This window comes from Haemaphysalis longicornis, unplaced genomic scaffold (genome assembly GCF_048455015.1).
Source record: "Haemaphysalis longicornis isolate Haplotype H1 unplaced genomic scaffold, Haemaphysalis longicornis Haplotype H1 scaffold_2, whole genome shotgun sequence".
Lineage (NCBI taxonomy): Eukaryota > Metazoa > Arthropoda > Arachnida > Ixodida > Ixodidae > Haemaphysalis > Haemaphysalis longicornis.
The window spans coordinates 246,621,827-246,636,887 of NW_027526295.1; the positions used below are offsets into that span (position 1 = coordinate 246,621,827).

Here is a 15,061-nt window from a genome sequence, read left to right on the forward strand (position 1 = left end):
ATTTGAAAAATCTGTTTCCAACATTGTATTCTCCACACGTTTCGGTATCAGAAGCAACAAGAATTATGGTTGTACCTGCTCTGGGTGCCAAGATATCTGAGGATGAAATGCTAGCTTTGCATTGCAAGAAAAGTGCAGTTTCACCATCGAATTCTGCTCTTACTGAGCTGTAGAGTGCACTTTGAAATGTTATTATAATATAATAACAACAAGATATGATGCCTTTTGATGAGGAAATTTACAGACTGATAGAAAAATGGCCGTGGAGGCCAAAAATGCAATTTTTGAGAAGACGCTTTTTTTGACCGTTTTTCGGCCCCAAAGACCCAACTGCCCCCTTATTAAGTTGAAAGCCTTTCAGATTATATATTATGTGTATGCATGTGCCCCATGAAGAGCCCCAGTGAAGACAACAAGGCTGCGCTTGTATGGCCGGCCCTTGCCATTGTATGGATGTGCCACTGTTCTCGCAGAGGAGATGATGGAGCGGCCGGATAGGCGGAGGCGAGAACGGTACCGGGAGCCAGTGGAGGAAGACGAGGATGACCGAGACAAGATCCGCGAGCACAAGGACAAGGAGAAGGAGTTTGAGGCCATCAAGGTGGGAAGAGCTTCCCTAGCTGCATGGGCAACCTTCTAAGGCACTTACTCATGGCAGGCACACACTTGGGTGTCTATGCCATTCTTGACTCTCACATGTTCGACAGCACGTTATGTCTACTTTGTTGCCTGACACAGGGGGTGGTTGCACACTGTTGAACATGACAAAAGTGAGGCTAAGGTGAGCTGCAACACATGCAGAGGTTTCAGAAGTTTCTCTGTGCCCACAGGAACGGTACCTGGGCCTGGTGAAGAAGAAGCGGAGGGTGCGGCGACTCAACGACCGCAAGTTTGTCTTTGACTGGGACGCCTCGGAGGACACGGCGGTGGACTACAACCCCATCTACAAGGAGAAGCACACCGTGCAGTTTTACGGCAGGGGACACATTGGAGGCATCGACCTCAAGGTGGGCCCCACTCCTGATTGTTCAGAGCCCTGTTCTGAGACGTGCCCTGTACAATACAAGCTGGGGCGAGTAGTGCAGAAAATAGGGTGCAAGGAGAAGAGCAACAAGTGCACATTGGTTGGTGCTTAAATATCCCCAAAGTGTGCTTCAATTGTTTGTGTGGCGCTATTTTTATTTTCGTCGTGCTTTTTACATGTTGGAATAGTGTGACTCTAATACGCCTAATCACAAACTCTGTTTTGTCCATTGTGGCTAAAATTTATTGCATGCTTTTCTAGTTCAAGGTATGAATGTACGCTTAATTTGAAACAAATTTTTCTTTCTCTCGAAAATGAAAGTTTGCATTAAAAATAAGTTCTTTGTCCTCTCAGAAATAAATGATGGAATTAGCCACTGGCCCAATGGTAAGTTCGGCAGGACATTGCTTGTTCCTGGGCCACAGCCAGCAGTTTGTATTTTGGCTCAAATGTACATGCAAAAGACTAAAACTGTAAAAGACTGAACAGTTTACCCTATACAAAAAACGAGCTGGTTGCGCACATCATTTCAACTGTCGTGTCTTTTATTTTATGCCACCATGACGTGATGTGCCTGTAGTATTCTTTTTCCAAGCATCGTTGATTGATTGTGGGTTTAATGCGCCGATGCAACGCAGGCGATGAGGCGCGCCGTAGTGGAGGGCTCCGGATTAATTTTGACCACCTGGGGATCTTTAATGTGCGCCGAAATCTCGTACACACGGGCGTTTTTGCTTTTCGCCTCCATCGGAAAAGCGGACGCCGCGGCCGGGAATCGAACCCGCAACCTCGTGCTCAGCAGCGCAACGCCTTAGCCACTGAGCCACTGCGGCGGGTTTTCCAAGCATCGTAATACATGAGTCATTAACATACACAAGGCACTACTGCAGGTCTTCATTAGCTGTTATCTGTAACTCTGCCCGTTTTCTCTCCGTTTAAAGCTTGGTCCTGCTTTAGGTGGCACACCCAGTATATTCCGGTTGGGTAGCAACTCATAAGCGGGAGACAGGGTGCCGTAATTTCTTTTTTTGTTTGCTTGCAGGCCCAAAAGAAAGAACAGTCCAAGTTCTATGGGGAGCTCTTGGAGCGCAGGAGAACGCAGGCTGAGAAGGACCAGGAAGTGTAAGTCCAGTTTCTTTGCATGGTTTTGCAGGCGTGGCTCCCAGTGTGGGAGTCTTCTTGGTAGACTGAATGGTTGTGTTGGGGTTGAATTTCGTGTGCAACCATTGGTGTATTTTGTTTCTCAATTCTTCGCTTTTTAGCAGCATCCTGTGCAAACTGTGCTTGTGTACACATTGGGAAAAAAATTGAGACGCCCTTCACTAGATCCTTGAAGGGGCCGGACATTTTTATGGTAGTGTGCTGCGTATAATCTGATTTTGCTGGAATTAGCATTGCAAGAGCACTGTTTCCCTGTAATGTTTATATGCAAGGGTAATAAGTTATAAAGTTTTAATTGAGCTCTCCCTGGGCAGTTTAGATGGGACTGGCCTTGGGAGCTCCCCTTGTGTGGTTTGTGCAAAGGAGCAAACGAGTGAGCTAGTGCTCCTTCCCTTGTGTCCCAGGGTGCGTCTGAAGAAGATCAAGCGCAAGGAGGAGAAGCAGAAGTGGGACGACCGGCACTGGTCGCACAAGTCGCTGGAGGAGATGCAGGAGCGGGACTGGCGCATCTTCCGCGAGGACTTCAACATCACCATCAAGGGCGGCCGCATCCCCAACCCCGTGCGCAAGTGGTCCGAGTCCACCCTGCCCCCCGCCATCCTCGACATCATCAAGGAGCTCGGATACAAGGTCCGCCCCCCGTGACGAGCCACGCTTTGATGCTTCCTTCGTAGAAGCAGCCTTTTTCTCCTTCAATTCTCCGACCGATGTGCGAACTTGTCCATCTTCTGCAGGAGCCCACGCCCATCCAGAGGCAGGCCATTCCCATCGGTCTGCAGAACCGGGACATCATTGGCGTGGCCGAGACGGGCAGTGGCAAGACGCTGGCCTTCCTGCTGCCCCTGCTCATGTGGATCACCTCCCTGCCCAAGATTGAGAGGCCAGTCCTCGTCTGTGCAAACGGAGGGCACTATTATAGCCCACTTGTGGCAGGCAAATCAGAAATGGGAAACCTGTTCGCTACTCCAGTTTTAACCGTATGTTGGCACAGTACAAGGTGGTTCAGAACATGGATTCGTACTAAAAGAAAAACGTGTTCTCAAGTATTGTTTTTTGTTTATGTGGTCAGAAAAAACAATTTGCTAAGCTTGGTAACTCTGACTCAGGGATGCAGAAATTGAATGTCAATGTGCTGGCACCGCCATAAATGTTGGTGGCAGATGGAAGCGGCTGAGAGGGTGGCTCAGTATGTGAGGCGTAGAAGGACAAATGGGAGGCTAAGGACAAAATGAGGGTTGGATAGGCAGAATGGAGGGAGCTAATTTGCCTCGTCAACTCGGCAGGAGTTCTGCTGCTCATAGTTGTGGATCACGCAAAAAGCGAAGACCAAGGGGAAGAAAAAATGTCCTACTGTGGAACGTGGTGGGCTTTTTTTGGGGCTAGCCTCTGGAAGACCACGTCTGATGTCTTCTTTTTTTTTTTTCCCCATTTGCGAAAGCAGGCAGGAGGACGCCGACCAAGGCCCGTATGCCATCATCATGGCGCCAACGCGTGAGCTGGCCCAGCAGATTGATGAGGAGACCACCAAGTTTGCCAAGATGCTGGAAATCCGCTCGGTGGCTGTCATTGGTGGTCTCTCACGTGAGGAGCAGGGATTCCGACTGCGTCTTGGCTGTGAGGTGCGTCCTTGGACTTGAGCCTTGCTCTATGTGCCGGTGGGGTCAGGGAGGGTGTCAGTTTGCTTCCAGTCTTGCATTCTGACAGGTGGCACACTGTTGTGTATACACGCATTCTGCAATCGTCTAGAAATCTTTACTCTGTGCCTTGCATTGGCTTCTTGCTACTGCAAGTCTAGAAGGAACTGTAAATATTTTACTGTTGAGCTTATGCTACCTGTGCTGCTTACCAAAATCAAGTTTTATGATTGATCTCCTGGTTCAGGTGTGTGGGAGCGGTACTAAGGTATGCTGCTGTATTCATTGGGAATTATTAGTTCTGCATTCACGTCAGTATGTTGTTGTGTTTACATGCATAATAAATGCACCCTTTTGCGGACATTAAAGTTCTGAATGTTCTTTGTTTTACCATGATGGGTTGTTCAATGAAAGGCCCACTGCATAGCTTGCTTGCAGACAGCCGGGTCGTAAGAAGCCTCCTATTTGTTTTCGCTATAGCTCCTGTGTCATGGCTTTCTCTTGCGAGAGCTTTGTTTTTGTTATTTGGAATACAGCTTGTTATTTTTTCCTCTCACTTTTCTTAAGCTTGACGTTAATAATTTGGTATTCTGTTTATGCTCTTGATTGTTCAAGCACGCTGCCATGGTTGGTTTTGTTAAGATTTTATTTGCCATTGTGGGGCCGGTTTTTCTGGTGGCTTGCTTTTGCGGGACATCTGCAGTGTGCATCTCAGAGGCCAGTTGGGCTTCCTTCTTTGTCCTTTGCAGATTGTGATTGCCACTCCTGGTCGTCTAATTGACGTCTTGGAGAACCGGTACCTGGTGCTGAGCCGATGCACGTACATTGTACTGGACGAGGTTGGTGCTCTTTGGTTTTCCCTGGGGTGTGTTGCAAATAAAGGGGAAGATGGGTGGAGGTAGGTGGCACTAACATGACCTGTGGAGGACAGAGATCAGCCCATGGTCTTGCCTGGTGGTAATCAGACAATGTGGTTCAACTTGGTTCCTACGTTTAGCTGCCTTTATTCCTTCTCCACATGCTGGTGCCAGAGCTCGGGACCCAAGTCCTGAGTTTCGGCACCAGGGTGTGAAGAAATCAACATGGAGGCGGGACCCAGTCTAGTGGCAGAAATGCAGTCTACTCCCGTTACAGCGGACCTTCTTAATCCGGCAAAAAATGTCTGCTGTAGCCGAAGTATGCAGTATCCGACAGGGGAAGTGGGGGGGGAGAGGGGGGTGTATGAGCCCTAAAGTGGGTACTTTGACCGATATTGCATATACATAGTACATACACTTTGCTCTTTCTACACGCCTGCAGCATCTCTGCAGGGTTCGCGCCAGGGCGAAGAATCGCATAAACACCATTTCCAAAGCTTAGCACCAGCACCTGGAAAAGGCCTCGAGCATGCGGTCAAGCGTGTAAAGACGCATGATGAGCTAAGCAAATAAAGCAACAATATAACTAGGCGCAATTATTAACCAGCTATAAAACATCAGTCATGGCCATCAGAATTATCTAGGCTCTTTTAAATCCCTTCACGATGAGGCAGGTTTTGCCGAAACCGTTCGTCTAACAAATCGGATCGCTGCCTGACGTTCCCCCAAGGCAGCTTCCACATTTTTAACGATTTTAGTCTGGTCACTGAAACAGCTGTTATGAAATAATCTGATGACGGACAGCTGTGAAATCGAAAGTTAGACCAGTTGGACTGCGCACGGTTATGGGCAGATAGCACACAATGGATGGGAACCAACCCCCCCTACTTGAGGCATTTCTTACCTTTTTCACCAAACGGAACGGGAACAACGCATGCGTGGGAATAATAAAGACCGAACTCCACTGAACCCGAGTTTTTTAATACTTAAAAAAACTGATGAGGGCAGACTCGCCTCCAGGTGCACCATGTTTCCGGGTGCCCGGAGGCGAGTGCACCATGTTTCCACTTCGCGCGTTCTTGACGGTAGAGCGGACCGTCTGCTCAAACAGGCCTGTACTTCTGGCGATGTTGGCCTGTTTTTCCCCATGTTCGACAGCATTAATTGCGCTTAATTTATCTGACAGTGAAATCAGCTACACTACCGCTCATGCCGCTGGTCGCACAAAAAAAAGCCACTGGAACTGGCTTGGCTTGGCTGCGCCAACAACCCGGCTGCCAGCAATGTTGCCAGACATAATAGTTTTCTTGCCAAACTAAACAAAGAAAAAGCACATCGGGTGACGGCCCCGCGGAAGACCGCTGTAAACATTCAGTCGAAACAATTTTCGCCTAAAATTTAGTCTGTTGTAGCCGATAGTCTGCTCTAGCCGGGTCCGTTATGAGCAGAGTGGACTCCATTTAAAATGCATGGGGACCAGACAAGCCAACAGAAACGGTCTGTTGTAACCGAAAGTCCGTTGTTGCCGGATCCTCTGTAACGAGCGTAGACTGTATAGGTTGTTGACTCACGATCAAAATATACACAATGAGAAAGCTATCAGAAAATTCTCAGTATAATCCTGTTACTGATCTTGAATTTTGCAGAAGTACTAATATATAGAATGAATGTGGAGAATTTTAAGGGACCTTCCATGAATCCTCCTGTCATATGCAAGCTGAAGATATGAAGGAATGACTTGATTGTGAAAAGGTGGCCAACAAGTTCTGTACGGGAAAAAGGGGAAAAGTGGTTGGGAAGGTAGGCTTCACAATTAAAAGTTTGTGGTCACTTCTGGTTGGGTATGTTTCTAGTCTACGGGGGCTCCCTGGACAGTGTTGATAAGGACAGTTTAGGGACAGTATCAATAGTCAATTCTTCAGTTGTTTTTCGTCACTAAAAGCAGCGCGCAGCGTGCATGCTGTAATCTACCATCCATGATTACGAGTGCAGGCAGCATTGATGTTCTAACTATGGTGGAGCCACCAATAGTTAAATTGATAACCAACCTTCATAAAACTATCAGTCAACCACTATCAATAGCGGTTTTGCAAAGATATTAGTTAAAAAAAAAACAGTTAGATAGTCGTAGGATATTTTGCATCACTAATTGGTTTCGTAAGCGAATGGCATCGCATTTTCAGTGCTTACTAAACAAGTGGCCAAACTACTCTGCACTTTTTTTGTTTTGGCTGTCAGACCAAGCAAGCCTGTGATGCTCAAGTCACCTAATACTGTTAAACCTCAATGTAACGACGTAGGTAAAATTCGTAATTTACATCGTTACATTGAAATTTCGCTACATTGAAAGTCTCGATTAAAATGAAGGATTAACCGCATGAAGCGGGTACCTGCAAGCGAAAACGTGACGTGCATACACGGCGGGTGCACTGACATTGCCACGGGTAAAACCCGCACGATGCGGCAGCCGTGAAGCAGAGCAGGTGCAGGTAGCTCGAACTATTTATGATTGCCAGAATGGAACTCTTCGCTTTTAAAAAAGGGGCAATGCACTGTCGGAGCTTAATCGTCTACACGGGCATTAGCGTGAACCGCATGAAGCGTTTTCTGTGCGCAAAAGCGCGCCCCGCAAGCCACAGGCGCGCCGACGCAGCCGCGGCAAGTACCTGCGCGGTGCGGGTAGCTCCAGTGGCCGCTTCAAACCGCTCGCTAAAACGCAATAAGAGGGGCAAACGAAGTTGTTCAAGCGGGAAAGAAGCTGATAATGTGGGTGAAAACTACACTGTAAAACGTCATTAGCACCACTTAGGAACGTGCCCATCAAATATCCTCCGCAGTGCTAGGCCTAATCGTCTCTGGCATCCTTGAGCCGGCTGTGCCCGAGTGCTTCGAAGCTCCCGCCATGCGGTGTGCACCTCCCCATTGGCGCAAGTCGTCAGGCTCCTCCCGCTGCTGCGCGCGGCGCAAGGCGTTTTTTCGGCTGAGGCAGAAGCCGCCATCAACGCGCAATACGGGCATGAAAAAAATGCACGCACACGGCTCGTGGCATCCCACAAATGCTTCGCCACGCACTTGCTGGAACGATGAAACCTAACAAGCGCGAGCGAACACGTGAGAAGGGCAAAGCGACGGCATGTGGCGGCGGCACCTGTTTGTAGGCAAGGAGCTTCTACGCTCGCTCGCGGACTCCGTGACTCGCGGCATTGGGCGGCCCGTGTCACCGTTCGCGGTTTATTGAGACCGCGTTCCGGCTCTTGCGGCTTCCAAATATAGTTCTACAACTAAAATTTTGTGCCTAATTGTCCGTGAAACTTCGTTACATTGAAATTTCTGCAAACGGGACTTCGTTATGCAGAGGTTAAAAATACATGGTGTGCATACACTTGAACTTAGACAAAATTACATGGTTCGTTACATCAGGGGTTTTGTTACGTTGAAGTTCGTTACATTGAGGTTCGACTGTAATACAGGGTTTTGTTACATTGAAGTTCGTTACATCGAGGTTCGACTGTAATACAATTTTGAGCCAGCTGGCCTCCCTGTTCTGTTCTGATGCCAATGCTGTTTCATTTCAGGCTGATCGCATGATTGACATGGGCTTTGAAGGTGAAGTGCAGAAAATCCTGGACTTCATGCCTGTCACCAACCAGAAGCCAGACACAGATGACGCTGAGGATGAAGAGAAGCTGCTGGCTAACTTTGCATCTAAGCACAAGTACAGGCAGGTGCGTCAGCACGGGGGAAGGGGCTGGTGCGAAGCAATGACCATTGCGTGACCGCTGTACTGGCATTCCAGTTGGTCTTCCCACAGTGTGAACCTTCCACACTTCCATCCTGCTTTCGAACAGAGCAGGTGTGACAGAGCTGCGTTCGCTCCACAGGGCCAAGCAAGGGACCTCTGTGTTGATCACAAGTCATACTGCCAATGCCCTGCTTAGCACTGATGCAGGAAGGAAATAAAAACGAATTTTTCAAGCAGCCTCAGTCCAGGGTGCCTTCAGGAAACAACAGTTAGTGCAATACTGTGCACTGGGTATTGCTGTTGTGGGAAAACTCTTCGTGGAATCTTGCTAATAAAAGCTAAAATGGAAGGAAGAGCTGTCCTAAGCGAATTGTACTGTATTTAGGAAGACAGCCTGCAAAAATTAGCTGCGCATTAAGACCGAGGATGCATTAAAGTTGAGTGAATATGGTATTGCAACTCCATAAGCTTCAGTGAAGGGTCACTCTTGTGTGGGTTACCATAGCAGGGATCAAGTGATACTATCCCTGAGGATGTTCTCAGGCTAAGGAAAAGAAAAATGGGTTAGGGGAGCAGTCAGCCGCCGCTGCACTTTTTCGTGAAAAGCTGTGAGTCAGTGGTGGGGCCAACATTAGGGGGCCAACCCCTGATCAACAAGTGTAGGGTCCTCCCAAACTTTTGACGCTGTGCGTGAACCCTGACAGGTGAATTGTGTGGTAAGCTGGCCCTGACAGACATTGTCAGTGCATCCATCCTGCTTTCGAGGTTTCGCCGTTGTCATGCATCCAGGATTGGCAAGGTGTGTAGCAGACGATTTCCCCCTTGCGCAGACGGTGATGTTCACGGCCACCATGCCTCCGGCGGTGGAGCGGCTGGCACGCTCCTACCTGCGGCGCCCCGCCATTGTGTACATTGGCTCCATCGGCAAGCCGGTCGAGAGAGTCGAACAAGTCGTGCACCTGGTCACCGAGTCCGAGAAAAGGTCAGCCCGCACTGCGTGTTGCATCACTGCTGTTTTTAGGCAGTGCAGGGGGGCTTATGGGACGAAGGTCGCAGCTAGTTTCAGAATGCGATAGCAGGGCAGCGCCTGAGATTTCGTGTCTGTTCATCCGTTGCTAGCCAGATCAGCGGGGGAGGACAACAAGAGGGGCCTCTCTCTTTGCAGAAGCTGCACACGGTTGCCTGCTCATTGTAGGGAAACAGCTAAACTTCACTTTAGGAGGAGAATGGCAGCTCTTGGCTTTTGCAATGATGCCACACTCTGGCTCTAACCGACCTCCTCGATGTGTTTGCAGGAAGAAGCTGGTGGAGCTTCTCAATCGTGGTGTGGAGCCGCCTGTGATCATCTTCGTCAACCAGAAGAAGGGCGCAGATGTGCTTGCCAAGGGTCTGGAGAAGATGGGCGTAAGTGATCGGTGCCGCTGTGTGGGATCCTTCTCCTGGCTTGGTGCTGTGCGAGCCATGGTGGCTGCTGCTGCAGTTAGAGATTACTAACAGTGCTACGAGTACAGTGTGATGGTGGGGCTTTTCAAATTTGTGGTGCATAGGGAGGTTGATAAAAGAACATACAGAGGTTGTGAGGAAAATGTTTTTTTCCTAATGGTTCAGATGGAATTAAAATAAATCAACCCTAATGTATTATTGCAGTTTGGAAAATAGTACAAAAATACACCTTTTATAAGGAAACTTCATGGAAGGGTCATAGAGAACTTTATTCTAATATGAATCAGGCAGGGAGCATCACATTGGTGCCATTGCCGTTGACAGCCCATTTTTCTTATAAGTAGAGCGCCCAACTTTCTTTATTTTATGAGTCAAAGGAAACAAATAAAAACTGAAAGCAGCAGGTTCTAAAGAGAAAACAGCAATGGTGGGTGCACTTTTTAAAAAGATTGAGCTTTTTAACTGCCTCAAGTTTTGTTAGTTGTAATGATTAACCTTTACTTTCTGTAGAGGTTACTCGAAGAAGCGCAGTTTGAAGCCCTCTTCTTCAATATAAAGTGCACCTCACAAGCACTGAAGGGAGGTTTGTGTGGTAGTATGACGTAATTCTCGGTGCATTGTGTCCTCTTTGGAGTGGCCTTGTGTATTGAAAATACATCAGTTGCTATACGATGTTATTCCTTCCTTGCTGTAGCTGCCCAGTATTTGAAGATGTCAAAACCTGTTTGTCTGTTGAGCCCTGCTGCTGGGACCTGGTGTTGGAAAGAGAACGGTCCTAACACCGCATGTATTCCCTCCCTCTCTCTGCAGTTCAACGCCTGCACGCTGCACGGTGGCAAGGGCCAGGAGCAGCGAGAGTTTGCCCTGGCCAGCCTCAAGGGGGGTGCCAAGGACATCCTGGTGGCCACAGACGTTGCGGGTCGTGGTATCGACATCCGCAACGTCTCCATGGTCATCAACTACGACATGGCTAAGTCCATCGAGGGTGGGTGTTCTTTCGAACTCCTCCTGCGTTATGCACGCTAGTAGAAGCAATGCCTTGCTCACTCCACCTAGCCATACTGAGCCTTGAACCTTTCGTTGCACCTTGACTTAGTGTTGCACCTCCTGGGCAAAAATGTGTAGCGCACTGGTTTTGGCCCAGCAGTTGCCTAGCTTCTGCCCATATTAGCCTAGTCTTTATCCTCTTCAGTGCGGCCTACACCTGCGTCGAATAGATTTGTTTAGTGCATCGAAAGACGTGCACCACCACCAGGGACTAGAGGCACAAGGCAAAACTGTCTGGCAAAAATGCCCTGTTCTGAACGAGGAGGTTGAGGACCAAAAATTTGCCAAAAAATCAGTTTTCTGTATTAATTTTATTTGCATTCTATAGGTCCCAAAGAATGTACCTGCAAAATAGTATAGCTGTACCATCAGTATTTACAAAGCTGTCACCATTTGAAGTTGGCTAAATGGCCATTTTCCCCTCCATTTCTGAACTTGGTGCCTTGTTTTCTCAAAACCAGTTTTTTTCCCACAAGGTCAACTGTCGGGTACAATATCTTGGGATGTACTGGTCGGACTTGCGTCATTCTTGCTGCATTCGAAAGCTTAAGAACTGAACAGTGCAATAAAACCACGAAAATATAGAATTTATTCATACTAGTACAGTGTAGACCGCTTATAACGTATGTCGCGGGAGCCGCAAAAATCCGCACTATAAGCGGTACCGCACTATAACCAAAACACGCGCGAATTCAACCACATCGCCACCTATCTCTCAAGTCAACCTATATTTATCATCACTCAAACGCACAGCACTTAAAAACGAAGGCACGGTCTATATTTCGTATTATTTTTAACATCAGCCGCTGCTGCAGGGCAAAAGCGCAGTCTCACAAACGGCGAGCGCGGCTTCAACTTCCGTTGTGTTTGTTTTGAAAGACCATGGCTGCGTTTGTAGCGTCTATAAACAGATGCCGCAAGACGTGAAAAGAACGCCAGCGGTATTTTTTTTTTTTTTTACCCCACCTTGCGTTCACGATGCCGAAGGCGGCTGTTTATCAGCGCAACGTACTGGTGGTGGAAATCTTCGGCTTCGCGCGGCTCGAATGTTCGGAAAGGGAAAGAGCGGTGGCTTATCTGCAACAACGTTCTAAAGCGTGAACCGCGTGGTAGATTTGGTATCGCGAAAACGCGCAGTGCACGCCAGCGCGGATACAACTGGCGTGGTGTGGGGGGCGCGGTAAGAGGCGGCAACATGGCGTCGGCACTGGCCGTGAAGCGGTGCAAGTTCCAGCGACCGCTTCTAACCGCTCGCTGAAATGCCGCACGGGGCGCAAGCGAAGATGCTCATGCAAGAAAAGAGCTAATAATGTGGGCGAAAAATGGAATATAAACTGCCATCCACGCTGCTTGTGAAAGCGCCCATCAAAAAATACCGCGGTGGTAAGCCTAAACATCTCTGATTCTCTGGCGCGGCTAGCCGGCTCGGAGCGCTTCGAATCTCTCACCATTAGGTACGCGTCTCCCCATTGGTGCAAGTTGTCAGGCTCCTCCCACTGCCACGCGAAGCCACCGCGAGCGCGGAATCGTCGATACAAGCACGAAAAAAAAAAAAAAAAAAAAAAAACCCTCGCGCGCAACGCCGATGTGCACGATCCGTGCGCGAAAACGGGCCATGCGGTTCACGATTAATAAAATCAACTTGCCGCGCGCGGATGGGGAGTTTGTCGCTATCTTTCGAGGTGCATCAAGCAAGGTCAGTTGTGGTTATCAGGTACGCACGAACTAAAGGGTGCCTATTTTTTTTCTTTCGGTGTCTATGTTAGAGGAGGGCAAGGGGTGCACGCTGCGTCAGATGGCCGATTTCATCCTTTCTTTTTTCTTTTGCTACCCTAAAACGATGCCCCAGCTGCGCCGGTCGATCAGCAGACCCGCCGAAAAACCGCACTATAAACGGTATTGTGCTTCGGCCAACCGCATCTTAAGCGGTATGCTTATGCATTGAGTTCTATGGGAGGCAAACCGGTGGTCGCAAAAACCCGCGTTATATCCGGTCCCGCACTATAAGCGGTTACGTTATAAATGGTCTACACTGTATAATTTTTTCATGCATTTTGTTTTATGAAAACATTGATAATTGATGACCTGACATTTATGAAGTGTACAGCAATTGCAGAAACAGTGATAAAATTACTGTTGTGATATAGTTGCACTCCCTGGTCCTTCTAGAGCACAAAGGAACAAAAAGTATTCAAGTATATGATAAGCAGATAATTAAAAATTGCCCGAAATTGAATGACGTAACATGTTGCACAACTCTGAACTTAGACTATATAGACGAAAACTGACTGCATATTTGTGCTCAGGATGTTAAAACACACTTAATGTGCAAATTTCAAGGAGATTGGTTCAAAAATAACAAAAATGTCTTCAAGACCAGTGTCCCCCCTTAAAGGGGCACTGACACAAAATTTTGAAGGCGAGATAACTTCGGAGATAGATTGGTGGGAACACATATACATCATCTGCAAAATATCAGCGGTGAATACAGCCTAGAACATATTTAAAATCAATTTTGAAGTGTGCGAAACGCAACCGAGCGGCCAGCAGAGGACCACGCGCAAGTGTAAATAAACAACATCCAAACACGTCACGAGTTTGTGTTTGCCGCTTCCGCACTGCCGGCTCGCCGCTCCAATCGGAGGGCCGGAGGGCGGAGCTTCTGCTCTCGAGAACGAACGACCCGATCGTTGGCGGCGGAGGCGCCGTGATTTCGTCAGCTCATCGGGCAGCTGGCCGCGACCAAAGTTCTACAGCGATTCCAGGCACTCTGTTTCTATTACTGTTTATTACCATTGGATGCGTAAACGCGCCGGAGGCACGAAAAGCCCACTGAGCAAGCTACAAGGTCGTTGTGCAGGCGGCGGCCACGGCCGCGATAGTGGCCCACGCCGGCGCAGGTAGCTCGAGTGATAGCTTGTTACCGCTGCACGAAATTGTCCCGAAGTCCCGACCATGGTGGCTTACATGAGAAAGGAGTTAATGATGCCATGGCGGGTTGCATTAAAAATTGTCATCTGCACCGCTTACGAGAGCGGCACTCGAATATCCGCCGCAGTGCTAAGCCGAACACATCTGTAGGCGGACCTGTAGGCAGACCGGCCGGCTGCTCCCAGCGCGCGTCTTGCCACCCACTGTCTCGATCGTCGCGCGTCGTTCGTTAGCCGCGAGCGGTAGCATTTGCACTCGCAGCGCCTGCGTCACATCCACGGTCGCTTTTTAATTAGGCGCCTCACGAGATCAGTACGGGGGGGCATTCGCAGAAACTGCCGTCGATGCGGACTCGACAGTGCTACGGCGGCTCTGCTCTGTAACTGTGATATCCCTCCGACGGTCACGTGGTCAGCTTTGTTCACACAAAATCCACAAAATCCATCGTTTCGCGGCACTCGCTGAAACCGAAACTGCGACTGGCCGCATTGAAAATGCCTCTAATTAAACAACCGTCGCACGCTGAAGCAAATGAGGTTTCTACAGGTTATAAGTAGGTCACTAGCTACTTATCGCAACAAAAAAAACAAGATGCAAAATTTTTGTGTCAGTGCCCCTTTAAGCCCCACACTTAGCATCACAGGTTTTTTCCCCTTTGAAGTTATGTTGTACCTAATGTAGCAGTGTAGGAAGTCGACTCTGACAACATGCATTGACGCTTGCTGCCTTTCTCTCTCCCTGCTATCCCTGCAGACTACACTCATCGCATTGGCCGTACGGGTCGGGCGGGCCTGCATGGCAAGGCGGTGTCCTTTGTGACCAAGGAGGACTCGCACCTGTTCTACGACCTGAAGCAGCTCATCCTGAGCAGCCCCGTGTCCACGTGCCCGCCCGAGCTGGCCAACCACCCCGACGCCCAGCACAAGCCCGGCACCGTGGTCACCAAGAAGCGGCGTGAGGAGAAGATCTTCGCCTGATCCCACTTGTAATAGTAACTGTAATAAATGCAAACAGAGGGGGGTGAGGGGGGGGGAGGAGGGGATTTCCAACAAGCTGACGTGGTCTTCATTCGTGGTTGGGGTCAGCTGTGGGAGCTGAGTGCGAACATCTCTAAAGTGCCTTTACAGCATTGCATTCCTCGGAACAAAATTCAAATCAAAGTTTTGAGCACTTTTGGGTTTCACATATGAGCAGTTGCTGGCTTAGCGAGGGTCCTGAAATG

General features: G+C 48.8%; 1 protein-coding gene across 2 annotated transcripts in view; it reads left to right on the forward strand.

The window, feature by feature from the left end:
• The window catches only part of LOC144170309 (putative ATP-dependent RNA helicase DDX23), a 21,468-nt gene extending 6,632 nt beyond the window's left edge, over window positions 1–14,836 (forward strand). For both annotated transcript variants that reach the window (XM_077700025.1, XM_077700026.1), the window contains exons 7-18: window positions 474–601; window positions 831–1,007; window positions 2,067–2,146; window positions 2,590–2,815; window positions 2,920–3,069; window positions 3,631–3,804; window positions 4,569–4,658; window positions 8,252–8,401; window positions 9,249–9,400; window positions 9,714–9,822; window positions 10,672–10,846; window positions 14,593–14,836. In XM_077700025.1, the coding sequence (XP_077556151.1) occupies window positions 474–601; window positions 831–1,007; window positions 2,067–2,146; window positions 2,590–2,815; window positions 2,920–3,069; window positions 3,631–3,804; window positions 4,569–4,658; window positions 8,252–8,401; window positions 9,249–9,400; window positions 9,714–9,822; window positions 10,672–10,846; window positions 14,593–14,816 (1,835 nt within the window). In that variant the 3' untranslated portion in view covers window positions 14,817–14,836. The remainder of the gene's footprint in view (window positions 1–473; window positions 602–830; window positions 1,008–2,066; window positions 2,147–2,589; window positions 2,816–2,919; window positions 3,070–3,630; window positions 3,805–4,568; window positions 4,659–8,251; window positions 8,402–9,248; window positions 9,401–9,713; window positions 9,823–10,671; window positions 10,847–14,592) is intronic.
• Window positions 14,837–15,061: the final 225 nt, after the last annotated feature.